The 25,556-nt window shown below is 45.9% G+C and overlaps 1 protein-coding gene across 4 annotated transcripts in view; it reads left to right on the top strand.

Annotated features, from left to right (window-relative positions):
• The window catches only part of EPHB1 (EPH receptor B1), a 420,104-nt gene extending 395,408 nt beyond the window's left edge, over positions 1 to 24,696 (top strand). For 3 of the 4 annotated variants that reach the window (XM_074312877.1, XM_019748058.2, XM_019748067.2), the window contains exons 12-15: positions 11,019 to 11,168; positions 17,396 to 17,589; positions 19,463 to 19,618; positions 23,240 to 23,460. In XM_074312877.1, the coding sequence (XP_074168978.1) occupies positions 11,019 to 11,168; positions 17,396 to 17,589; positions 19,463 to 19,618; positions 23,240 to 23,348 (609 nt within the window). In that variant the 3' untranslated portion in view covers positions 23,349 to 23,460. Of the gene's footprint in view, positions 1 to 11,018; positions 11,169 to 17,395; positions 17,590 to 19,462; positions 19,619 to 23,239 lie in introns of all 4 variants that reach the window. The other variant, XM_019748047.2, reaches the window with a different exon arrangement.
• Positions 24,697 to 25,556: the final 860 nt, after the last annotated feature.

The raw sequence follows: 25,556 nt of genomic DNA on the forward strand, positions 1-25,556 counted from the left end.
CAGTTCACCAGCCCAAATAAAACGGGTTCTGAACCCTCTGAAAAGAAAGAGTCTTTGGACTTCAGCAGGAGATGTTACCATGACTCTTACAATTCCAGAAAATTCTGAAACAGATGCCCCACAGTTGTAGGCAGAGTTTCAAGGCTGTGGCAAGATTAGGAAGGCCCCAAGTCTAGTGATTAGGACTGGTAATAACAGCCACTAAGAGCCACAGGGAAATAGTCAAGTCCAGGGTTGGAGGAGCAGAAACTGAGGATTTCTTCTTCCTGCTGTAAAAAACCTGGCTGCTTTGGGGACACTCACATGTTAATCTATTCCTAGGCTCCCATATGCCCAAATGAAGCAGGCAGGGAAGCAAAGACCAGGGGTCTAGACCCACCAGTTTGGGGGAAAATTAGGTCTAGGAATGTGGAAGTAACTCTAGGAGTTGGTTTTCTAAGAAATGGGGAAATGTAGTATAAATCCTAAGGTAGATCAGAAAATAGATCATTCAAGGGGAAAGGGCAGGTAAGATGCAAGCAGCATTGGCTAAAGTTTAAACTGTTGTGTCTCCCCGCACACCCCAACCAAGGGTTCTGTAGCACAGGACTAGCAGGCCATCAGAATCCAAGGCCAAAAGAATGAGAGATTTGGGGACAACAACAGGCAGCTCGGCGATGTCCCTGCCTCCACTTGTTCTCAGCACTGCTCTTACCTCCTGCACCAGTGTCACATCAGTGCCCTCCTCAAGACTGCTCGGATTCTCTTCAAAGCCTCTACCACGCTCCTCATGTTCTTACCCAGCTCTGCGATCTTCTCTCTCAGCTGCTGGCTTGGCTTCCTCGTTTATCACAGTATCCCTGAGCTTTTGTGTTCTGCTCAGTCCCTGATGTGGAATGAATGAGAAATCAATGAATGAATGACAAACATGTTCCTGGAGACCTGAGATACCAAGTAAGAGACCAGTTGATGTAGAATGGAGCAGGAGCCCCAGTTCCCAGGGAGCAATATGGCTGTCCCAAGGCAGCTGGCTTCTCCACAGCAGGAGGAAGAGACCCTCAGTGTCTGCTCTCCCAACCCCGGTCGTGACTCTTTTCCTGTGGCTCTTAGTGACTGTTATCACCAGTCCCACTCACCACACTATGGCCATCATATATTCTCTTATAACTGCAGTATAGTCATCAACTTCAGTAACTTAACATGGATAAAATACTTTAATCTTCCGTCTGTATTCTGATTTTGTTAATTGACCCCAAAATGACCTTTTCAGCACATTTTCTTTCTAGTACAGGATCTGGTTTAGGATCAAATATTGCATTCCGTTGTCAAGTCATTTTAGTGTTTTTTAATCTGGAACATTTTCACAGCCTTTCTTTTTTTATTATGATATTGATAATCTTTAAGAATACTGCCCTCCCTTTTAATAGAACCTTTCTCAGTTGGGGGTTGTCTGATCTCCCCTCATGATTAGACCCAGGTTATGCACTGTACATTACACAAATGATGGTGTGTCCTTCTCAGGATATCACATCTGGGGGCACATGATGTGCATCTGCCCCTCGTGGTCATATTAAGAGTTGCATATTTTAAATTTTGGTAGAAGAAATTTATTTTCTAAAACCTTTAGCCAATTTATACTCCTGCCACAGTTTGTGAGGTTTCCCCATGACCTCATTCCCCCTCCACACACACACACACACACACACACACACACACACACACACACGCTACCATCAGTCTTCTTAACTTACTCCCAGTCTGTGCACTCTGCTTATTGATGATTTATTTTAAAAAAACAAGCAATGAATTTTTTTCTCATTTCACTTTGATATTCTTAACAGTCTTATCTTACTACCTTAATATTCTTATTTCACAACAGGTGTTCTTCAAACATCAAAGTGCCGTATACTCACGTGGTCTTTTGTACCCCAAAGCTCACTGGGACTTGTACAATCTGGGGGTGGTGATGGCACAGGAGGGATGGAACCCTTGCCTGAGAGCATTGGGCCCCAGGTTCTGTGAAAATAGAACAGAAGCAACACCTTTTATTTCTTCTTTGGGAGAGAAAAGATGCCACCTGCCCTCCATACACAGGGACACACTTCATTTATGTTTCCTTCTTCTTTCCTGTTATCCACTATGAGGAAAAGGCAGCACAGGATTTGGAATGGAAGGAGCTCAGTTTCAAGTGCCCCCTTTATCTTTTATACGATGTGGACCCACAGCCACTCTCCTCCTTCCCGGCTCCCAGTGTCTGTACAACGAGCCTCAGAATACCTGGTAACTTATGGGGAAGGTACAGGAAGGAGCTGGCCTCCCTTGGGGCTGACTCTGCCTGTCCCTGGCCATCCCTCACTGCCACCAGAAGCAGACAGGTGCCCAGAGAACAGGGCTCATGTCGGGAGGCAGGTGGAGTAGCTTCGCTCTCACATCTCGAGCTCCAGCAGCATTACTAACAGCTCCTCATCCACCCCTCTGAGATAATTAAGCATTATTATCCCTGTTGGCAGGTGGAAACGGTAAGACAGTGTTTAAGTGACTTGGTTATAACTGCTGGAATTGTTTGAGGGAGAAACGGTGCCAAGAAAGGTGTGTAGTTCAGGAGGCCAGTGAGCTTAAGCTATTTAATATGACTGATTATTCTTAAATAGCTGTTGGAGGGTAGGGGCAGGAAGAGAGAATCGTGTGGCTAGTGGGCATTGGTAAGGCACCCAAAATTACACTGTGAGCAAGGAATATACCTACTATATCTATTAAAATGGGTTGCCAACGGCAGTCTGTCAGAGGCTTACATCGTGTGAAGAGGAGGGAAAAAAACAATTGAAGGCCTGAGTCAGCTCAGTGAGGACAATGGAATAAAGCAGCAGAGCAGACACATCCTTGCCCACCGGTCCTTGATGGGTACTGGCTCCCTCCGAAGGTTACCAGCCGTCCAATATCTGGGACGGAAAAGTGCAGAGACTCTAAAGCCCATTGGACCAGTTCATCCAACCACTCTCCCCAGGGACAAACTTTTCAGGAGGACTGATCATGAGGCCCAGGCTTCCAGGATCACAGAAGGAGAGGCCAAGCCTGTGCCCTCACCGAGCTGATTCACTGTGGGATTCCCTGGAGAGTGCCTCCCTCAGGGCAGAAGCGTATTGCTCCTTTCCCTCCACTCACCCTGGTCTGGCACAGAGAGTCACCACCGCCTGCTTGTCAAATGAATGAAGGCAGTCAGTGAATTATGTAGCCCTTGTCTCTCCACCCTTTCTTTTTAATTATAAACTCAAGAAGTGCTGTGCGAAAATAATAATAAAATAATAATAATAATGATACTCACACCTCAGTCATCAGGGGCTGTTTTGGGGGTGAGTAATAAAAGACAGCTGTTGGCCCCAGCAATGTAGTGCAGAGAAACATCTGTTTGGTTGAAGATGATTTTTGTTTTGTTTTTTCCCCAGCTGGGAAACGTCACCAAGTGGCCTTTCTGTTCTTCACACATGAAACACACACTACCATCCGCATATTTTTAGTTAATTTATGTCCAAATAGGCCTTTCTCTAGCTGCTGGAAAATGATGTTTGGGCTGCAATTACCTTTCCCAGCATCTCACAGAAGGGTTTCAGCGCTCACAAAGCTCAGGGGAGAGGCAGCAAGGACCCCACAGACTGTAAATCTCTCCATTTGTAGTTATTCAAATCACATATTTTATTACTAGTACAAAATACATTGTGTCATTCGTTTTGGAGGAGCAGCTAATGCTTCAAGAAAAGCTTTGAAAAACATTCTATTTAGAAACAATTTTGTCTGCAGCCAATGCAGTGCGTCTTTTGGGGTTGTCATCTCTCCCAGCCCTTTTCCCTGTTATGTGTGCCATTTGCATGACAAATAAGACCATCCTCTCCAAAAGCTCACCTGTTCCTGCAGCCTATTTCCCACCTAAAGTTCTAATTCTCTGTATGTTGCATTATAATCCATCGCATGGTAATAAATTACAGTGTCACCGTCAAGATTGTGGCTTCTGGAAAGAAATAAGCAGCAGGGCCAGATGAACTCTCTCAGAAGATGGAGAGACTGTTTTCATGCAAATTCCTGGCATCCTGGGGAACTAGGAACAGCCTCTTTATTATATAGACTCAGTTGTGATTCAGCAGCCAGAAGCCATTTCCACTGGCTGTTAGAAGCTAGTAACATTCAGAGAAAGATAACCTTTTAGGCAGAAACTTCTTTTCCTTCTTGGCTGATATGGGTCTTATCTGGAAAAATCACTTTGCTGATTAGGTTGGGGAAAATGGGTCAGTGTATTTTCAGAATGCTTTTAGATAGAGACATTCATTCTAAAATACCTTCTTAATTTATCACTGAGAGCCACATTAACCTTCTCAGTCCAGGGCAGTGGACCATGACTGAGGAATAGGAGGAGGGTATGTCCCGTGGAAGTACCCTGAGGGCAGGGCCGTCTATGTCTGAACTGTCTACAAAGGGCAGAGCAGAGCCCCTCTCGTAGGCAGATGCCTCACCAAGGCTGGACAATAGCATAGTCAGGATGGTCAGTGCTCCAAGGGGAGAGTCAGAGAGTCCAACAGCTTCCAGAGGGATGTTTGCTACGCAATGTGAACTTCAATTCACCCTCCATTTCCCTTGGGCCACAAATATACTTGACGGAAACTTTTGGTAAAGCCAGGTCACTGCCTTCCTCCTCCCCCTCCCCCCCTCATTTTAAGATCTTTTAAGGTTTAGTGCAATATTCTCAAATACTTACCATATATACCACCATCCCTTCCCTCCCTCTGGGCAGATATTGCTCCTCAGTCATGGCACTCTTCTTTGCTGAGCCCAGGTGAAGCTTCAGAATCCTTCTCAACCCAGACACTAATAATAATCGGAATTTGTATTCAAGATGAGACCTCACTCACTTCGTAACTTTTGCTGGGTTGATCTATGCCAGTGGTTCTCAATGTGTGGGACCCACATGGGGAATTTGTTAGAAATGTCAATTCTCAAACCCTATCGTTGAACTAGTAAGTTCACAAGTCTGGGTTCTAGCACTGTGATGTGTATTTCCACAAGCCTTCTGCGAGGTGCTCATGCACACTCAAACTTGAAAACCACTGCTCCTGGCCAGTGGTCATGACTAATGACAACTCATTACCCGAATTACCTGAAGCAGGTTGAAACCTGCCAATGCCTGAGCACCACTCCCAGAGATTCTGAATAAATTAACTTCCCCAGAGTGATTGCACTGGGCAGCCAAGCTTAAGAACCACCAGGCTAGGCTTTGTGGGTTTGCCCAGGAGTGTGGACACTGCCTCCAGCTATGGAGCCCTGGAGTGGCCGCGGGGGTGGGACACGGATGGTAGGGTGAGGTGAGTTCTCCCTCAGACACGTCGTGCCTCCGCAGTGAGTAGGGTTAGCAGTGGTGGTTCCAGATCACCATCAGTGTTGCTTTGTGACTGTTGTCCTCATTCCCACATGAGTGGCAGTGCCATGGCTGCCTCTCCAGTGCTCACCCCACAGCACTCACACTGCACGGCACAAGGCAGTCCTTTACGGTGCAGACTGGCCCGGGTCTGATCAACAGCGCTAAGGAAGATTACAGACACCTCTGTGGTTTATCTGTTGGGCTCCAACCTAAACGTTAACCCTCACTTCGGAATCCCACTGTCCCCTAATAGTAGTTCATGGTGGGTCTGCCATCTGGGAATTTAACAACAGTATTTTTAAACTAATGCCTGATAAAATTGTATATATTCAATGTATTCATTTCCTGTGGCTGCTATAACAAAGTGCTACAAATTGGGTGGCTTTAAACAACAGGAATTTATTCTCTCACAGTTCTGGGGGCTAGAAATCCAAAATCATGGTGTTGGCTGGGTGATGCTTCCTCCTGAGGCTCTCAGGAAAAATCTGTTCTGTGCCTCACGCCTTGTTACTGGTGGTGGTTGTCAATCCTTGGTGTCCCGTGTCTTATAAATGCATCATTGCAATCTCTGCTTCTGTCTTCATGTTATTCTCCACTATGTGTCTCTGCCTTCACGTGGCCTTCTTATATAGACACCAGCCGTTGGATTTAGGGCCCACCCTAATCCAGTATGATCTCATCTCATTTGGTTATATCTTCAAAGTCCAAATTTTCAAATAAGGTTATATTCACTGGTACAGGAGGTTAGAACATGAACATATCTTTTTGGGGTACATAATCTAATACATAAATTTTTATTTAATAGCAACATTAATATACTGGGTGGTTTACACATATATCCTGTTGGAGCTTCACAAAACCCCAATGTTTTATATATATTATGAACCTATTAGAACTAGGGCATTATGAAATTCAGAGCCATTGCATGATGCTGTCACTTCCAGGGGGTTCTTCATTGCAGCAGGATTTCAATATTTGACGAACACGTCCATGGTCACCTTACTCAATATTGATAGATGTCTGGACTCATGTTATATCCCCGCTGAGACTTTATCTCACGCAAGATGGCAGAGAAGAGTACTATAGCAATGCCTGGAATCACTGAAGTGTTACCCCTATGGACAGCTCTAGGATAAGTAACTAGCAAGGAGAACTAATCCTATGCTGACACTTTGGCCTGGAAAGCTCCATGATTGGATGGGTTCTAGAACCAAAGGTATGAACCATGACTGTGTGATCTCACTGTGGCAAGACAGTGAGCTGGCTTGATGGCATTAGGGACCTGTATTCCTTCTTGAGAGTCTCTTCATGGCCACATGCCCAGCACTGTGCTGGGCAGAGTGGGTGCCAAAAAGATGCTTGCTGCAGGCTGGCTGAGGCTGACGTACTAAACTACCTCTACGTAGAACGTCTACCTGTTGTTATCACACCTGCTGGCAGATGCAGGTGTGGGTTATCAGCAGGAGACCCTGACGACGGCTGCATTACAATTAATGTGCTGCCAGATATATTCTCTTTGTTCATCAAACACACACAATCTTTCTAGATTGTCTTAAGTTAAGGCATGATTATTCTAAAGCAGTGGATGTCAATCTTTTGAAGAATTTCTTGGCAGCACAACCATTCGATGCCAAGCTGTATGTGGAAGGTCAGTGTATGAAGTCATCTGGGGCTCAGAGCCCTCTCCTCTCCCTTTCCCCCTGCTCTATGCCCCAACAGTGACACCCCCCTGCCACAGCTCTGGGGAAACCTGGTCCTGCAGACTGTGTAGTCCCCTCAGCATCGTAGGGAAGCAAGGCATCTAGTGCTTAGGGAAACCTTGTTCAGGGGACAACGCTCAGCTCCTCTTTGCCCACGTAGATGCAGATTCCTTCCCGGTGAGCCCCATCTGTTCCTCAGCCCCCGCCCAAGAATTCTTCCCTCACGTTCCTTCCCATCCAACAGAGCAAACCACCCCTCGATGCCCCTTCCTCATGCCTACACAGGTGAGGGCCACTCTTAGAGCACTTTGAAGTCAAATGAATGTGTTGGCCTTAGGCCTTCTGATCCAGACATCTCTTCCAGCAGGAGGGCCATCCTTGCCAGCAGAAACCCTGCCTGCTGCAACACCATCCCTCTTCCTTTACTTCTAGTCCCTTCCATTGGGCTGGTCACCGTCATCTAAATTAACAGAAATCCTTCCACACAATTGAAGACAAGCTAAATACTCATCACCATAATAACCTCTGAACAACGCTGATCGTATGATGTTTGAAAGCTGGGAGGAAAGTTTAAAATTCCCAGGAAAGAAAGCATCCATCCCTGTGCTCCCCTGACTTTGGCCTTCCTTTTGTTCTGCCTGAGTTCAGCATCCCCTACTCTCTTAGCATGACAAGCTGTCACCTGCCTGTCCAGGGCGGCTCTTCTTGAAGGCTCTGCCACCTGCTGGGATGGGGGGGATGGCAGTGACAGGCCAAACTCCGTGTTCAGTGAGGCCCAGCAGCACAAGGTGGCAGGAGGGCTGAGGAGCCTTGCCAGCAGGCCTGGCATGGCCGCTTTACATGCAAGAGGAAGCAGCTCAACAGCTGTCACTGGCAGCCCCTGGGGTCTGCTCCAGACTTGGCAGAGAGGACACCTTCAGACTCCCAAATCGCCTCTTTGAAATTCAGAAGAACCACACTTTCATCTACCCTCCTCCTCTCTCTGACACAAACATACACACACAAGATAAACCCTAACTCTCTTTTACTCACAGACCTGCAGGGCCAGCCAGGTTTTCTCTGTCTCACTCTCACTCTCTCACTCATCCACATATTGATAAGTTCTCATTCACACAGAGTCTCATTCAATCTCTCTCTCTCTCTCTCTCTCTCTCTCTCTCTCTCTCTCTCTCTGACACACACACACACACACACTCACACGCAGTCACACTAATTAAATTCCTGCCCTCTCCCACCTCACTTAACCCAGGTAGGATGAGAGAGCAGAAACCCGTCTCCTCCTCTCCTTTGGGCCAGACCGTCTCCAGGTGTGGCTACACCCCTCCCCTAATGGTGACGGTCATGCAGGGTCTCAGCTCCCGCTCCCCGCACCAGAACGCAGGACATGGTGAGGCCAAAAAGGAACATCTACGGAGCCATAGATAGGGAGTCACACCACTATATTCTCGCTGGCGGCTGGGTTGGAGACACAGGAAGCAGGAGCCACACAATCTGCGATTCACTGTCCTCTTCTCTGCCAACCAACAAACCAACGAAACAACCAGCGTAGCCACAGCAGGTATATCAGTGGCTAAGGGCTAACTGGTAACAGCTGATCACCAACTAGTCACAGCTGAGCCGGCACCTTTCCACGTGAGGCCGAAAGCCTGGAAACTGCTCTCCTGGCTCTGTCCCCACAGAGACATACAGCATTGTGCTCCTTAGTTAGTGGACCCTGGACTCCAGGTATTTGACAGCTCTTGCTTCACTGGATGTATTTTCCACTGGTTTTCGCCAGCCACGGGTGCCGTGTAGATATCACCAGTATATTCATGCTTGGGGGGGGGGGGGGCGCTGGGAGGTTGGGAACAGAGTGTCCTGTTGCTCAGCAGCTCAAGCCTGCCCTCCAGGCGTTCGTCACTTCCTAGTTGCTGGCGTTTGAGCTGAGGACATGTCCCACCACAAAAGCCTGCCGTCCTCCTCAGGGGAAATCCAAATGTCTTTGCAGAAAGCTGGACTTGTGCCGGGAGGTCTAGGGGATCACCTTTCTACCTCCCCGGCCCTGGTACGAGACCAGATAAAAATATACTTTGCACTTTGCTCCTTTCTCGCTGGTGCTCAGATTAACCACTTATACATGTTTAAGGTATTTTTGCTAAAGTTCAACATGTATCTCTAGTGATTTGAACAGATCGTGAAAATGGTCAGTATAAAAATAGCCTCCTTCAGCCAAGGCACGAGGCTGATGAGAAGAGAGTGAGGCAGCTGCAGGTTTCATGCATTATGGAGGCAGAGTCCAGTCATCACAAAAGGGCCATGAACGTGAGATCCTGGTGTTTGCATGAAAAAATTGAAAATAAGGAGCATATTTGTACTAAAGGATGATGAGTTTTGGAGGGTAGCCTTGGTGAGTGCCCCCACTTTACCCCATAAGGAACATCAGTGTCCTGTACAGTGAACCCTGCCCTCTGCTCACTCCCTTTACTTCCCCTTCAGAATCCGTGCTTCAGCCATCCTGGATTACTGGTAGGTACCATCCTCTCTCTCACCCCCAGCACCTGCACGTGCTTCTCTGCCCGGACTGCCCTCCTCTCGTCACTTTGCCTAATTAACTTCTACTAGTCCTCCAGGACTGAGCATAATGAGGTCATAGTTAGCATGCGGACCATGCTTGCCCTCTACACCAGGCCCTGTCCCAAGAGTTATATGGATAGTAACCCACTTAATCCTCCCAACAACCTGAATATGTAGTTGCGATCATTACCCCCATTTTGTCGAGAAAGCAAGGCACAAAGAGGTTAGGTAAATTGCCCTTGTCACACAGGTGGAAAGGAGCAGTTCTGGTAGCCACACCAAACCAAAGGCTCTAGCTACCCCACTGACTGCTCCTGGCCACCTTTCCTACCCCCATCCTGTGTCAGGGATTCTCCTCTGGTTCCCAGAACACCCCGAATCCCCTGGGCCTCACCCTCATCACTTTCCATCTTGTTAACAATACATTTTCAGTTTCTGTTTTCTCGTCTGCCACCCCACTCCTTGTGCAGCCTGAGGGCAGGACCCCTGGCCAGCTCGTCTCTAGGACGCCAGCTCCTCAGAAAGAAGCTGGCACAAAGCAGAGCTCATTGCCTATTTGTTGACAGGGTGAATGAATGAATGGATGGGTATCATCCCTTAGGGAAATAACACAGGCCAAGATCTGGCAGACAAACTGAGGGCCACGTTGGAAATTTCCAGGGTCGGGTTGCAGAGCAAGAAGAAGAGCAACCCTTAGAAAACTGTATCTCCCGCCTCCAGAGGTCGACCTCCACAGTGGAGAAGGGAGGACAGCCAGTGTCCGCAGAGACCTCAGCCCAGGGTTGTCAGCAGGCTGCAGAGTGGGGAAATCTTCCCAGAGGTGGGGCACAAGGAAAATGGGGCAGGGGGCAGCACTGTGTGATCTTGCGGTAGGGGTTCCCCCAGGAAGCACTGCTCATCACTTTCTTCCTTTTTTTGTTTGTTTTGCTTCCTCCTGACCCAAATGCTGTGACTTTTGCAATGCTGTGGAAAAAAGACAGCCATATGTGCAACACGAAGCTCGTGTAGCCGATCTTACACAGTATGGAATTTTATGTTGTAGTACGTTCATGACAGTTACACTCTCTTCCCACTCAACAGGGATATTAGCATCAGTATGCAGGGGCTTGAGGGGAGGGGCAAATGAAGCTTCCGTAGCTGCCATCACCTCACATGTGGTGTGCCCACGTATGGTGTGAGACCAGCACAGGACACACCGATCCTTCTTCAGCAACTTAGGTGCAGTAATGGAGGCCTGCTCGTGGGGCACGGACTATCCTAGCTGTCCTGATTCACGAGACATGGGAGCAGGAGAGTGGAAAGACGTGTGTGCCAAGTTTCTTTTCACCTGCCTTCAACTAGAAACTTGACAGTTGGGCTGACCAGTCTTTTCCTTCTTCCAGGGAGGGAAGATCCCCGTGAGATGGACGGCTCCAGAGGCCATCGCCTACCGCAAGTTCACATCTGCCAGCGACGTCTGGAGCTATGGGATTGTCATGTGGGAAGTCATGTCATTTGGAGAGAGACCCTACTGGGATATGTCCAACCAAGATGTGAGTGTCAGCAGCACCTGGTTGCCACACACCCCCATCCAAGGGACCCCACAGGCATGGCAGGCTGAGCCCTCCTAACTGTTCTCAGCTCAGGGCCTCATACCCTGAACTTGAGTTGTCCAGGGCAGGGGATCCAGAGACCCCCCTTGGCACCAAGTTTAAATTAATCAAAGAGCCCAGCATAGAGATGTGACAGTCCCAAGGACCCCAAACCCTGTAAAGGTACCCAGGCCAACCCAGAAGTCAGTGGGCTGGTCCTAAATGGCTGTGAACCATAAATAGATCAGGCCCAACATAAAGCAGAACATTCTGCCCTGCTTCAAAGCACCCAGCCTGTGCATTCTCCTTCACCATGCATGATAGAAGGGAAGCAGCACTGGTTAAGGCCTGCTTCCAGGCCTGCTCTGCCTCTGGCACTTGCACCTGTCAGCTTTAAATTGTAAAGGGCCCTTCTTTCTTAAGAATTCACTCTTCTTAGTTAAATTAGTTAAGGAGGAGCTGAGCAAGCTTCCCAAAGCTGGTCAGATTCAGACGGGCCAAGGAGTGGGACCCTGTCCGAGTGAAGGTCATCAACACCCCTCCAGGCTGCCCTCAAGGAACAAGGGTGGGAAAGGAAGGGAAAAGGTCATTTGAGATGCTTGAAGTAGAGGCATTTTGGGGGTGTTCCTGATGGGACTTTTTGCTCCATAATTACTAAAAGGTTGGAAGCCTTTTAAGGATGATTTTCTTTGATAAAGCCCCAATCAAAAGTCCTATCTGGATTTCTACACTGCCTTAGACCCTGGGCTATTACCCAGGACCATGCCTCCTTTGTATTTTGAATGCATACGTATGTTCCCCTTGGAGCTAAGAGGATTACTGTTTGCAAAGCCTGCATAACTCTGTTCTCTGCTTGCTTTTCCCATCACCTTGTGGGGTAGTTACTATCTTTCCTAACTTACAAGCAAGAAGAGGCAGGGCTATCCTCGATCCAGATATCTAGATGGGGCAACCAGCACCTCCATGCTTGGGTGAGCCCTGAGGTCTGGTAACCTTAAGAAGTCTGCCCTCAGCCAGCCCTCTATCCAGCCAGAAGTTTAGAGCCATGCCAGTGGCTCAGAAGATGGAGAGTGATCTAGGAGCCCAGAAAACATTTTCCAATTAGATAAAAGAGGAGCTAGATGCTGCTATGACAATGCTCCCTGCTCCCGTGGGTAGGGTGGCTTTAGCCCAGAGCAGGCAAAATGGCTGCATCCTTAACCAGGTCCCAATGCCAACCATGTTTGGCATCTGGGTCCTCTGTTATCTATGATTATTCATGCCTCGCCTCTGCTCCTGTACCATGTCGAATCAGTAAGCATCAGAATTAATGCTGAGGCTGCTTCATGAAATCAGCTGCATCCCGGTTCCGTCCATACCATCAGCTAGATGAATAATAAATGTTAGCCAGAAAAAAAGCAGACCCATTTTGTCCTGCCCAGAGACTTTAATCTGATTAAGAACAATTCAGCACACATAGAATGGATTATGAAACTGTCTGACAGGCAAGATTTGACATTCAAGATATTCTTAGCAAATGCATTCGCCTATGCTAAAAACAAATGGAATTTCTGATATTAAACTTCTAGAATGTTTAAATCATTTATTCAACAAACACTCATTGTATGATAACTGTGACCAAGTATTGTGCCTGCTGGTTCTATTTTTGGGGGGTTTACACTCCAGTGGCACATACATAGGGCTGTGGGGATATTTAAGTGGGGGAGGTAAGGAAAGTCTTCCCAGATATTTGACACTTGAGCTGTGCCTCAAAGGGAATAGGACCATCTGCAAAGTAGCAGTTTATTCTAATTTTGTTGTATTTCTCCAAATAAAGCCCCTAAGCATTGTCCCAAGTGCAATTCTGCTCTCTGTAAAAGGCGACTTTTGCCCATTCCGAAAGCATCTTACGACATGGTCTGCAAGAGAGCCAGGGGGGGGCTCCCAGCTGCTCAGCTGCAGCCCCACTCATCAAAAACCACTGAGGTGGTGGCAGTAACAGATTTTACAGATGACAATTGAAGGGCTTTAAGAAAGAGAATTGCAGAGGCAAGTTGGAGTGCTGGTAATTGGGCTTCCAGAGCCCAGGAAGGTCTTTGAACATGTACAGAGAGTTTGTCAGCCAGAGAGAGAACTTGGAAGTTCTGCTGCTTGGATCTGATTGACAGAGATAATGAGAGTGGCAGTGTCTGTGGAGAGGAGCTGCTGTTTTATTGAAACATCAGAGCTTAACTTAACCCCCTCTGCCCTGGTTCCTCTGCTGCTCTGAGCATCTCCACTTCACTCTGCAGGTACTGCCTGCTGCCCAAGTCACTAATGGTAAAATGCATGTCTGGAGACATCAGAAGCTCCCCTGCTGATGACTTCAAGGCAAGGGAAAGAGCCCTGCTCATTTCCCAGAGAAGCTCCAGTCACTTTACCATGTGCCCACGGCACTTGGGTCAGACCTCATGCACCTGTCCCCACCCAACCCCCACACCTGCCATCTCTGAGTACAGGTGAACAAGGCAGCCCCTCACCCCACCCCATCCCTGTCTCTTTAGGCCTCAGGGCATTTGCTTCAGGACGGCTCAAAGAGTTGGTGCAGACCATTCAAAGTGTGCCAGCAGCCTGCTCCAGTGATGGTTGCCTATACTAGTTCTCTCATGGCCCACACCCTCACTCTCCCCTTCTCTCTAGAAACTGATCTCTTTCTAACCTCCAATCTTTTCAACATCCATTCATCTCATTCTGTTACGGACCAAAGAAAGGGACTCAGGACTCACTCTGATTTTCAGTGTTGCTCAGCAGGACACCCTATGCCCCCAACCTTGGGCTATACTTTCCACATAATTCAAACATGGTCACTGGTGTGGAGAGCCATCTGATGGCCAGACTGAAGGTGCTTCTCCATGCTTCCTCCCTGTTTTCCATACCTACTAGCAAGGCAGGCATGACAGAGAATGATCCAAAAGCCCCACTAGGGGACCAAGTTTATTTTTTTGAAATAATGACATTTTAATTTGATTATAAGTTACATGTACTCAGAAAAATTGGAAAATACCCAGATTCTTAAAAAGAGAACAAAATTCTCCAAAGGCATAGCACTGCGGTGAAAGATTTGAGTAGATAAATGCTACGTACACATCAATTAATGACCTAGGTATTTTTTCTTTGGGATCGAGAGTAAAGCCTTTTTAAAATGTTTCATTAGTAAAAGAAGTATCAATGCTCCCAGAGTTTTACTCGAGTAATAACAAAATTACCTAGAAGAAATGGCAAATGGGGTTAAGCCCCATTTTGTAGACATGAGCATCGGAAGGGGTTTAAACACTGCCTTCCTGGACCTCCAAATGGCCAGCAGAACAGCTACCCTCTTTGCAGAGATGACATTTACTGGAGTAGACGTGACAGAAACGATAGTCTCCATGGGATACAGGGGTTCTTTCTATTACTCACATGTGCAGTGCTCAATATACATCACCTCACTGTGTTTTTCAATCTTTGTAACAACCCCATCTGTGCAGTTTCACTAAGTTGAGCGTCTCTATCAATTTTCTGGAGCTAATAAGAAATGGAAAAAGGATTTAACCCCAGCCTCCAGCGTCTGGGCTTCTAATGACAGTGCCATCCCCTCACCAGCACAACACACACATCTGCTCTCCTGGTGGGCCTGCAGTGGTTCTCTGGTGTCCTCTTGAAAAGAAAGTCAGCACCAACAGAGGAAATACAAAAACAAATGCCAGGACAGTTTTCCCAAAACTCCGGTGAGGTGGCCTGCAGAGGAGAGAAGGGACAGGTTGCTAAGTTGCATTCAGCCTGAAGCTCACAGGCAGAAGATTCACTGCCTGCATGGGTCCCCCAGTCTCTCAAAGCTCTGCAAGGAGTGCTTGGTCAGCTGGTCACCCCATGGAGCTGAGCCCCCACACAAAGGCCTTCCTCACTCCATGGCTCCTTGTTAAGGGCAATGGGAGAGGAAGCTTGTCAGTGGGGAAAATTAGTATGTTGGGCTCGGACATCAGATAATTTGAACAGAGATGCCAGCAGTTTAGAGGAACATGAGCTGCCCTGCACTGGAAGATCTTGGGGGCTCCTAGCCCTGAGAGAAGCTGAATTTCGATACTAGCCCCTACTGCTGGTTCCACCTCGTTTGTCCTTCGGGAACCCAGAAAGAGTTTGTGGGGTCATTGAGTGGGTAATCCCACTTGTCTCCACAGTGACAGGGACTTGTGTGACAAGCCCCCTCAATCTGGCTGCCTGGAAGGAGCTGGGAAAGGATGCTGGTTATGAGCCAGACTGATGGGAATGCTGCCCAGCTGCTCATCCTCATGAATTATTTGCTCTAGCCCCATCCTCCTATTGCCTGCCATGAGGACATCAAACGGCTCCAAGGACTGTTCTCCAAGCTGAGATTACAATGGCAGCCAGAGAGAGGTGTAGGAAAAGTGGGCTTCAAGGTATTCAGAACTTAAAATCAGACACCCCTGTGATTTATTCCCAGCCCTGTCATTTATTAGCTGTGTGCCCTCAAGCAAGTCACTTCACTGCTTCTGCCTCCATTTCCTCATGGGAAAAAATGGGGCTAAAATGTCCTCCTAAGAGGATAGTAGGTAATTTGATTGACAACAGTTTGGCAGAGAGAAAAATTTGTCAGTGGTGCAACATATCATTCAAAAGTTAATGTTCCCAGTCACTGATTTTTTTATATAGTGATGATATTGGTATGGTTTGAAAGCTTGTTTGTTTTTCTGCCACATTAAATCGAAGGAATCATACACCTTGATTATCTCTAATGACTTCGGGTTACTATATTATCTCATGCCCCATCTCATATTCTATATACTGTGCAGAGAATTTGTAAAACTATAAACTGATTAAAAATATTTGCTTTCTGACTACTTCACAAAGTAAAAGAAAAAAAACACACCACAAGAATAATCAGTTGAAATGAATCTGACATTTTTTAAACTAGAAGCGAAAATACCTAAAACTCTCTGAACTCCAAATTATTTCCTTTGTTAAGGAGCTTTGACTGTTTATTTTAATATAAAATCAATGCCTAATAATTACAGAAAATAAACTAACAAGCAAAGAGAAAAACATAAAGAGCATTTATGTTGCTTCCTCCCCAGAGGCAACCACCTCTAACTCCATTGTATACATCCTACCGAGGTCTGTTCTCTGCATGTGTATAATTACTGTTTTTTGTTTTGATTTTTGTTTTTTACAAAAGCAAGATTATACCATGCCTGCAGTCATGCAGCCTGCTCTTTTGCTTAATGTTACAATGTGAGTATATTTCCATTTCAATAGGTACACTTTTGCCACATCACTTTAAGGCCTGCATTATATTCCAGGCTTTCCATTGTGTCACAGGTGTACCATAATAAATTCGTATGTTTTCACTGGGCCATTTGCAATTATTTTTGCTCTTACAAAAAGCAGAGAGCAGGCATAATTGATTTAAATGCATTGAAAATTAAGAAGTCAAGGGTAAAAAACACAACAATCTGAAAAACAGACAAAAGTACTTGATGATCCTAAAATATTTATAAAACTACCCCCTGAAGTCTGCTAAACATTATCAAAACCTGATTAGAAATATTGATTTTGGATCACCTTGTTATTTTGACCATTTTCATTGTGCTGAACCAATTTATTTAACCAAAGTATCTTCATCCCAATTCCTGTTGCTGCTTCTTGAATAATGCCTAGGAAGCATCAGAGGATCCTAGCATGGAATAGGCTCTCCCTCAAACACTGATTCCTTTCCTTCATTTCTCTCCCCTTAGCAGTGAAAGGATAAGTCCATCACAGGCTTTTGTGGGTGTCCATTATACATAGTGGGTTTACAAGTTTCCCATGTGCCATTGTTTCATCTGCCTGGTGCCAACAGTTGCCAGTAAGGCAGAATCGGGTCAATGTCCTCTTAAAGAAAGGAGATGCTCAAGCTATTCACCAACTCATTCTTCAATAAACAATTACAGAGATCTAGTGTGTGTCATGCCCTGTATCGGGTGCTTGGGACACAAAGGGACAATAAGATGTGTTCCCAGCTTTCTAAGAGCCCACAGTCTAGGAAGAAAATCCAAGTACATGTAAAATCCATTATGGTGGGAGGTATAGAAGCACAGAATGAGGGCACCTGGGTCCATCCTCAGGGGCTAATTTGTGAATGACTAGTTGGGGCCTCTCATCCAATCACACCTATTCCCTGTGTGTCACTGTAGGTCATCAATGCCATTGAGCAGGACTACCGGCTGCCCCCACCCATGGACTGCCCAGCTGCACTACACCAGCTTATGCTGGACTGTTGGCAGAAGGACCGTAACAGCCGGCCTCGCTTTGCGGAGATTGTCAACACCCTGGACAAGATGATCCGGAACCCGGCAAGTCTCAAGACTGTGGCAACCATCACCGCTGTGTGAGTTGATTGGAACAAGGTGGTTCCGAGGTGTGGGTGGTCTCATAGGCAGAGGCAAGGACAATAGCAAGGCTTCTAGCCTTTTGGTCCATTGAGAGCAAGGGCGAGGTAGCTGAGCTTATCCACTAAAGGAAGAAGTTCCAAGACTCTTCTTTTTTCCCTTGGTTCTCTCTAAAATGTCCCCCGCATCTAGCATGGGCTGTAGACAGATGTTAAGAAACCTGTCTGAGTCTCTACCTCCCGTTGGCTTTAGATGGGCTAGACACTAAGCTCGCTAATATTTGAGCATATCTGATCTGACTGCTATGCGCCCCTCCCTTTGGGCAGTCTGTTTTCAGAAGACACCCTTTCTGTTAACCACACCAGTCTGCTAGGCAGGTGGAGCTGCAGACTTGGCACTTTGAACAACGTATTAGCAAGTCAAAGGCCCTGATTGCTGGGAGACAAAGAAATACAAAGAAATTGGACTTGTTATAAGTAAATAAACAGAATAACTCTCAGTAACTGTCAGCTGTACATTAGTCCTCTACATTGCAGAGTGAACTCATTTATTAATTCATCCTTTCAACCAAGGTTATTGGGTGCTTATTTGCTAAGCCCTGTGCCTACTGCTGGGACTGTAAAATGAAGAATATAGACATGGTCATTGCCCTCATGACGTGTAGAATAATTTAGGAGCAGCAAACATTGATCAGATGATCACCCAAAGATATACAAAATTAAGACCATGAGAGCCCCGGTAGCAGGGAGTGTGTGGTGTTTGGAGAGCATATACCTTTGTCTGGTATCAGGGAGTCATCTCTGATGAGTGTTATTTCAGTTGAGAGCTGAAGGGTGAGGATACATTAACTGAATGAAAGAAGATGGGAGTAGACAGACAAGGGTTCCAGGCCAAGGGTGCAGCACGTGCAGAGGCCCGAGAGCGGGAAGGACAGGGTCAGTGTGTTGGAAGTGCAGTTTGTAAGGGGACTGGGTAGGGGCTGAGGCTGGCGAGGTGGGCAAGCAGCAGGTGCTCAAAGCCTTTAGGTCCTGCTAAGAATTCTGGGATTGATTTTCAGAGCAATGTGCACCCATTGAAGGGTTTGACATAGAGTCAGGTTTGGCTGAGGGTTACCGCCATGGTCACATCTGCATTTGTAAAAGAGCATCAGGCTATAGTGTGGGACTCAGGTTGAGGGGAACAAGCATGCATAAGGAAAGACTGATAGAAGAACATGACAGGAATCCTGATAAAGAAGACAGGGTCTTAAGTAAGGCTAATGGTGTGGAAAGAAGTGGATGAGTTCGAGTGATTTCGGAGGTCAAATCTTTATGACTTGGTGAGGGATCGGGCATGGGTGCTGAGGGTGAAGGAGATGTCAAGATAGCACCCTGGTTTCGGAATTGGGTACCTGAGTGTCTGCTTTAAGAAAATGCCAGAGAAGATCAGTAGTGGGCTGCTCTGTTCCATTTATTTTAATTGACTGAGGAAGGAACAAGAAAAAAAAAAATGTTACCAATAGATTTGGTGAGGTTGTAATGAACTGTATATATTTTTAAAAGGACCATATCTTTGGATGATTAAGCTCTTAGGTTTCAGTTTACCAGGGAGTTATGGGCCTTCCCTTTCATTCAGACTGCATGCTGGTCAGTCTGCCTTTCTGGGCTGACTGACATGTGACAGTGCCCAGTGGCAGAGGAACTGGCCACCTGGCCTCGAGAAGCCATGCCAACTGCCAACTCAAGATTCTGTAAGGAAGGGTCAGCTCAGAGCTCTACTGTAATCCTCATCCTGTCAGGGATACAGCCCTCCGTGAAGTCTATTGTCCACCCAGAGTGTCTCCTTCCGTGCACTGTTGCAGCTGTGGGTCACCTGCTCCTCTCTGTCTCATAGGCCTTCCCAGCCTCTGCTAGACCGCTCCATCCCAGACTTCACGGCCTTTACCACCGTGGATGACTGGCTCAGTGCCATCAAAATGGTTCAGTACAGGGACAGCTTCCTCACCGCCGGCTTCACCTCCCTCCAGCTGGTCACCCAGATGACATCAGAGTAAGTGATAAGAATCATCTCTGTCCAGCCCATGGGTGGCGGTCAAGGCTCCTTGCCTGCCAATGCCCATGGTGACAGTCCTGATTTCTGACCTCAGACACAGAGCTCTGCCTCTGTATAGAACCAGGTCTGGTGGGAAAGCACCTTTGAAAGATGGAGGAGAGGCTGGGAGTGGGATGGGGAGGCCAAGATCCTTCTGGGCCTGAAATGAGAGTTGTTCAGTCATAGCCGCATGTCATTTGCCTAATCACTGAGAGTCTCTCCTCCATTTAAGTTTTTGCACTCAACCCATCAAAGGGAGCATCCAGATGGAAAGAACACAGCCAGCCAGCACTTTAAACAACATAGCAGGAAGAGGCATTACACTGACTCAGCAACACTGTCAGATATGGGGGGTGTTTGTATTCGTACTGAGATAGCACTTATAAATAAGTATACATTTCCATCCCCCACAAATTATTTACCAGTCTGCAGCCCCCACAGGATTATAGAGGAATACAAAAACTAAAATTATTCAAATAAAATGAGAGTCAGAAAGGGTCTTAAAGACCCATATAGTCCATCATTTCCCCAAGAATGTTCTGAGTAGCACCAGCTCTGGGAAATGTTAATAGGTTCTCCTCAGAAAAAAAGGTCTCCCAGTCAAATAAATTGGGGAAATACTGCATACTTTATTTCTCTCTTGGAGATTCACTACACATATTAGCATTGTAAAGGCCATGACAAATCCTGAAATAAAGAAACCCATTTAAAATTATTAAATACTGTGGAGCCATATTTTTGATGGGCAAGGTTTTATGAAACTCTAGTTTGGGAAATACAGAAGGTGCCAAAAAAAAGTGTATACATACTTTAAGAAAGGAAAAAGCTATTAAAATTGTAATACTCAACATATACTGATAACAAAAGATGAATATAAGTCACGTCTAACTTCTGCAATTACAAGAGGTGCTCAAAGTGGTTACCATCAGCATCCAGACACTTCTGATTACAGCGGACTACTGCTTGACACCAAAGTGTCCACTTGTATACATTTTTTTGGCACCCCCAGCGTTTATATAGTTCCACCCCTTTCATTTAGTGAACTCAGAAAGTAAGTGAAGTTAGTTTTTATAGGTTCGGGGCTCATGAGTGGCAACGTGGGTGCTAAAGCCTGCTTTCCTGACTGCCAGTTCCATATCCTTCTCCAGTGCACTCCAGGGCCACAGTGATGCCCACACTTTGCCGCACACTGGAATCACCGGGGAAGCTTTAGAAGTACTGATGCCTGGTCCCCCGCTGGATCTTCTGATTTAATTGATATGTGCTGAGACCTGGGCATCATGATTTTAAAAACTCCCCAGGTGATTCTATAGTGCAGCCAAGTGTATGAAACACTAAACTAAAGTTGGTCTAACGTCTAAAGTCCATCAAAATTTGAACACACACACATACACACACATACCAGAGGAGACATGACTGGCTGCCCAGGCTACCATGTGTACTGACAGCACTAGGTTGGTTTCCTAACAGTAGAGCACCAGTCAGTCCACCAGGCAGTTGACAAACACGTATTGATCACCTGTTGTGTTGGGTGCAGTGTTAGGTGCGGGGCTACCCCCTGGGGTGGGCCAGGTGCTGAGTCCCAGGGGAGGCAGTGGATATCCACCCCCGGCAACTGAGCCCCAGACAGATGGCTTGACACTCAGCCTCTGTCCTTGACTCCTGCTTTGCAGGCCCTCTTCCTGGAGTCTACCTCCATCTCTGAGGTTTATTCTTGCCAGAAATGATGGAACCTCTACTTCCTCCAGGGAGATGGCTTGAATGTGCATCTAGCCTTGATTCCATTAAACTTCACAACTTATTTTTTAAAATGTGATTTCTTTTCCTGGTAATACCTAAAAAGGACAGTCCATGACATGAATTATTGGCAGACACCAAAAATAAAAAAAGAAGCACTTACTTAGTGGAAAACCAGCTTCCCCATCTTGTAGAATTAATATGGATGGTCCAGATGATTGAGGGCCTGGCTGCAGGGACAGAAAACAGGGCTACTCCTGCTTCTCCACTGTGGTCTGGCTGAGTATAGGGGCCGTTATCACCTGATCGCCTACAAACAGAAGGAATCAAGTGGAGTAATTCCCTTAGTCCAGGAATAGCCACCTGAAAAAGAACAAAGAAAAGACTAAAAGGAAAATGAAACTGAAAATTAAGGAATTTAGTTCAAAGTAAAAAAATGTCGACACACTATTGAAGCAATTTAGTTTGTTTCTTGAGAGATAAAAGACGGGAAAAGAACACGGGCAACTAAATAAAATAGATTGTGAATCCAAAATTCAACGATGCCTCTCAAAAGTGTTTGCTAAAAGGACATGGGCAATTTAACAAGTGAAAGCAGTTGCAGCCCTGGGGAACTGACCGCCAGCTGAAAGGAGGGGAATCAGGAAAGCCAAGGCATTGCGGAGGCAGGTGCAGCTCAGGGTCCTCCTCAGGGGTCTGGTGCACAGTGTACAAAGTAATCTGTTGTGCTGGGGATCCATGGCTTTGGGGGGAGTACAGTCATGAACCTCGAAGAGTTTGAGAGCAGCCCTTCAGGGTTGCTGAGAGCCAAGTGGTCTTGAATTTGAACCCCAGCTCCACCACTGCTTTCCTACTGTGTGATTCTAAGCATGTTACTTAAGTTCTCTGAGCCCTATTTGCCTTGTCTATAAATGTGCAAATGATAATAATGCCCATCTCATTGCTTTGTGGTGAGAAGTAAATGAAATAGCACATGCAAAGCACTTGGCTGATTGCCTATTGCCCGTTGGATGTACACGAGAAATGATTGTTGTTAAATTACTATCATTGAATTTGAAAGGTTTGTCAATTTTTACAAGATGCTTCCATAGGTATAAATGAGATAGTATATGGCACATGAAAAGCACTCAAGCAATGTCATATATTGTTATTATTGACTAAGGAAAGAAGCATGGTCTCCCCAAAGTGAAATTAAGCCATGAACTTGTTCATATTAAGACTCACAGCTCCAAGATGAATCCAAACCAAACCCCTATCCTAAACATATTCCTTGGATTTCTGCTTGGGCAGATGTTTGAAAGTTACTTTGAGATCACCCTTCTTAAAAATTCATAATATTAAAATTCAAATAGAGGCAGAAAACAGAAACTCAGGGGGAAAACATCAGAAAACCAAGCAAGCCCCACATCTTTTCAATCACAGTGGGTGATCGCTAATTTTAGCAGAAAACTCTACAGAATAACTAAAGCCCCATACAGTATGTGCTTGGAGTGTTTTAAAAAAAACAGCAGAGGAAAGTTCTAGTTCACCTAGGGTCATAGACATGATAAAGGGGCCTGCTCCAGAATTGATAGGGAAAGAACCAGGTATAGCACTTCCAGGATTGTCATAGTTGGAGGATGTTTGTAGACAAGGGCCACTGAGTTGAAAAAGTGAGCTTGAGCAAGAAAATATCTAGGTAGGTGTTTGCCAAAGACTCACAAACTTGGGCCCCTGGGATTTTAAACACTTTTATTTGCCTACCCAACTATTATCAGGAGCTTACCTTCTATGATGAGTTTTGATCTGTGAAAAGCTGCTCTAACACTAAAGTGTCTTCTTTTGTGGCTTTTTCCCTCGTAGAGACCTTCTGAGAATAGGGGTCACCTTGGCAGGTCATCAAAAGAAGATCCTGAACAGCATTCATTCTATGAGGGTCCAGATGAGTCAGTCACCAACAGCAATGGCATGAGAACTCTGATCTTCTGAGGGGAGGAGAGGAAGGAAAAGGACCAGGCTCAAGGGGGAACCAGAGGTTGACCACTGTAGAATGTTCTGGAGAGATTGGCTTCTCCACTGAGAAATGCATTACATCAGTGAAGGATAAACTGGACCTGTCCTTAATAGTCAACCTTCATTTCTCAGTAACAGACGCATGTTTAAGATGCCGTGGGAAACCAACTACATAACGATGAAAATATGAAAAGGTGATGTTCAATGGAAGTGAAGACACAACAATATACATTGTGGGACAAGAGTAAACTCAGCTCCCCCTTCAGTGGGCTGGAGTCATCCATCCACAGGAAGGAAGGGAAGGAGGTGGAGGGAAGAAACAGCAGCGTTCCATTTTCTTCCTCACCAATGACATTCTTTTCTTTTCTCCTTCTGTCCTCCTCCCCAAGAGTCCTCTCCCTTCTCCCATACCCATGTCCCTTTGCTCACAACTCGTGTAGGGAAGTTTCTTCAAACCAACCCCAGCTCCTGAGTCTCCAGATGTCATTCTGTCAGTTGCCAAAGGATTTTGCTGGCCACTGCATGGGGGATCTGACCAATTCAATTAATGTCTTCATATTGAAGAAGAGATGTACCTTCAATTGAAAACCTTGTTTTTCTTTTGTTTGCATTTTCTGCAAAAAGGAAAAAGAAACCACAAATTGGAAAAAAAGAAAAAAAAAAGAAAAAAAAAGAAAAACCTGTTTCCGTGTGTGAGAGCACGCATATGTACGTCTGCGTTATAAAATGACTGTGCTTGTTCGTAACAGATGCAAACAAGAAAGATCTGGGAAGTCATTGCCCTGGGAAATTCAAAGGGGCCTGACTGTGTTACTGATTGGCCCAGTTGGCCTACTGGCTCAGTGGGGAGAGAGGGTAGGGAGAAAAATAAAACAAAATGGGGAAAAACTCTCAAGAGCTTGCAAATTCTGATAGGAAACAGGTGAGTGGTTTGAATTGGATGCAGTGTGGGCCATTCTAGAAGGATACTGACTGATTAATTATTCTTGGTAACATCTGAAGAGAAGGAGAAGGAAAGTGTTTCTGGAGAATGTTCTTCCAAGTCCTGGAATCTGCAATTCAAGAAGTGGCAAGGGAGAATTCTTCTTACCTTATCCGTGGACTGACTTAAGCCGTGTGGCATCCGAGGAATGTTTCTAATGTGTCTGTGTCTCTCTGCATTCCTTCTTGTACCTCATTGTTCAATTCACTTTTGTAAATTCCACCTAACATTTAAATATTTTTAATTTCTCCTTTTACCTTAATCTCCTTGCTAATTTTATCTGTCTAATTAAAATGAGCAGAAGCATGTCTGGGTTTACATAGAATGGTGTCAGAGTGTGTCTTCCTGGACCCCAGTGGGTCTGTCCCCAAGTTACAGGGGAATCCTTAATAACCATCTTTCTTCCCCCTAATGAGATGGAGGGAACACATTGGGACCCTGTGACTCCCAAGAAGCAGAATATATTAAAACCACTCTCACTGATGTGACCCAACGGAAGAACCAAATAACTATGAGGCTCTGAAGTCTCAAATGTGTGGCTTAAGAAGTCACTGGCAAAAAACATAGACAATCACCCATAATACACTCTCGACACTGATTTCGGTTCAGACACTGCATGTAAGAATTTCACATCCACACCAACTTTATAAGATCCACGAAAGACTGTTTTAGATTGCTTTCTTGTGATATGTCTGTGAACATGCAGTTGGAAGGGAGCAGTGTGAGGTAGTAAGGGAAGCTATTATTCCCCCGTAGCTTATTTAATACGTACTTAAGGTGAGATGAGCCTTTTTCCCTAGTCCAAGGTAACTTTGTACTTGGGGAGGGCCTCACCTTCTGAAGAGGCTCATAGGCCTAGGGGTACGGCTCCAAAGCAGGGGAGCCCCGTCTTAAAGCACCACTCTTATGCTTAACCCCTGGGGGACAGGAGGAGATGGTCAGAACTGTCTCAGCAGATTGCAGATGTTGCAAAGGACCCCAATACAGCCACACAGTAGGTAGAAGAGAAAACTTCCCCTTACTAATAGCTTACCAATTCCATGCACAATTTGCTAATTACTCCAAAGACCTCAATCCGTGAAGTGTCGTACATGCCTAGGCAATTCCACTAATCTACTCTCAATTTTCCACAGGAATGAATTTTAATTTGTCACCAAATTCCTCAGGCAGCATCCTTCACCCCAC

This window comes from Rhinolophus sinicus, linkage group LG10 (assembly GCF_036562045.2).
Source record: "Rhinolophus sinicus isolate RSC01 linkage group LG10, ASM3656204v1, whole genome shotgun sequence".
NCBI classification, from domain to species: Eukaryota; Metazoa; Chordata; class Mammalia; order Chiroptera; family Rhinolophidae; genus Rhinolophus; species Rhinolophus sinicus.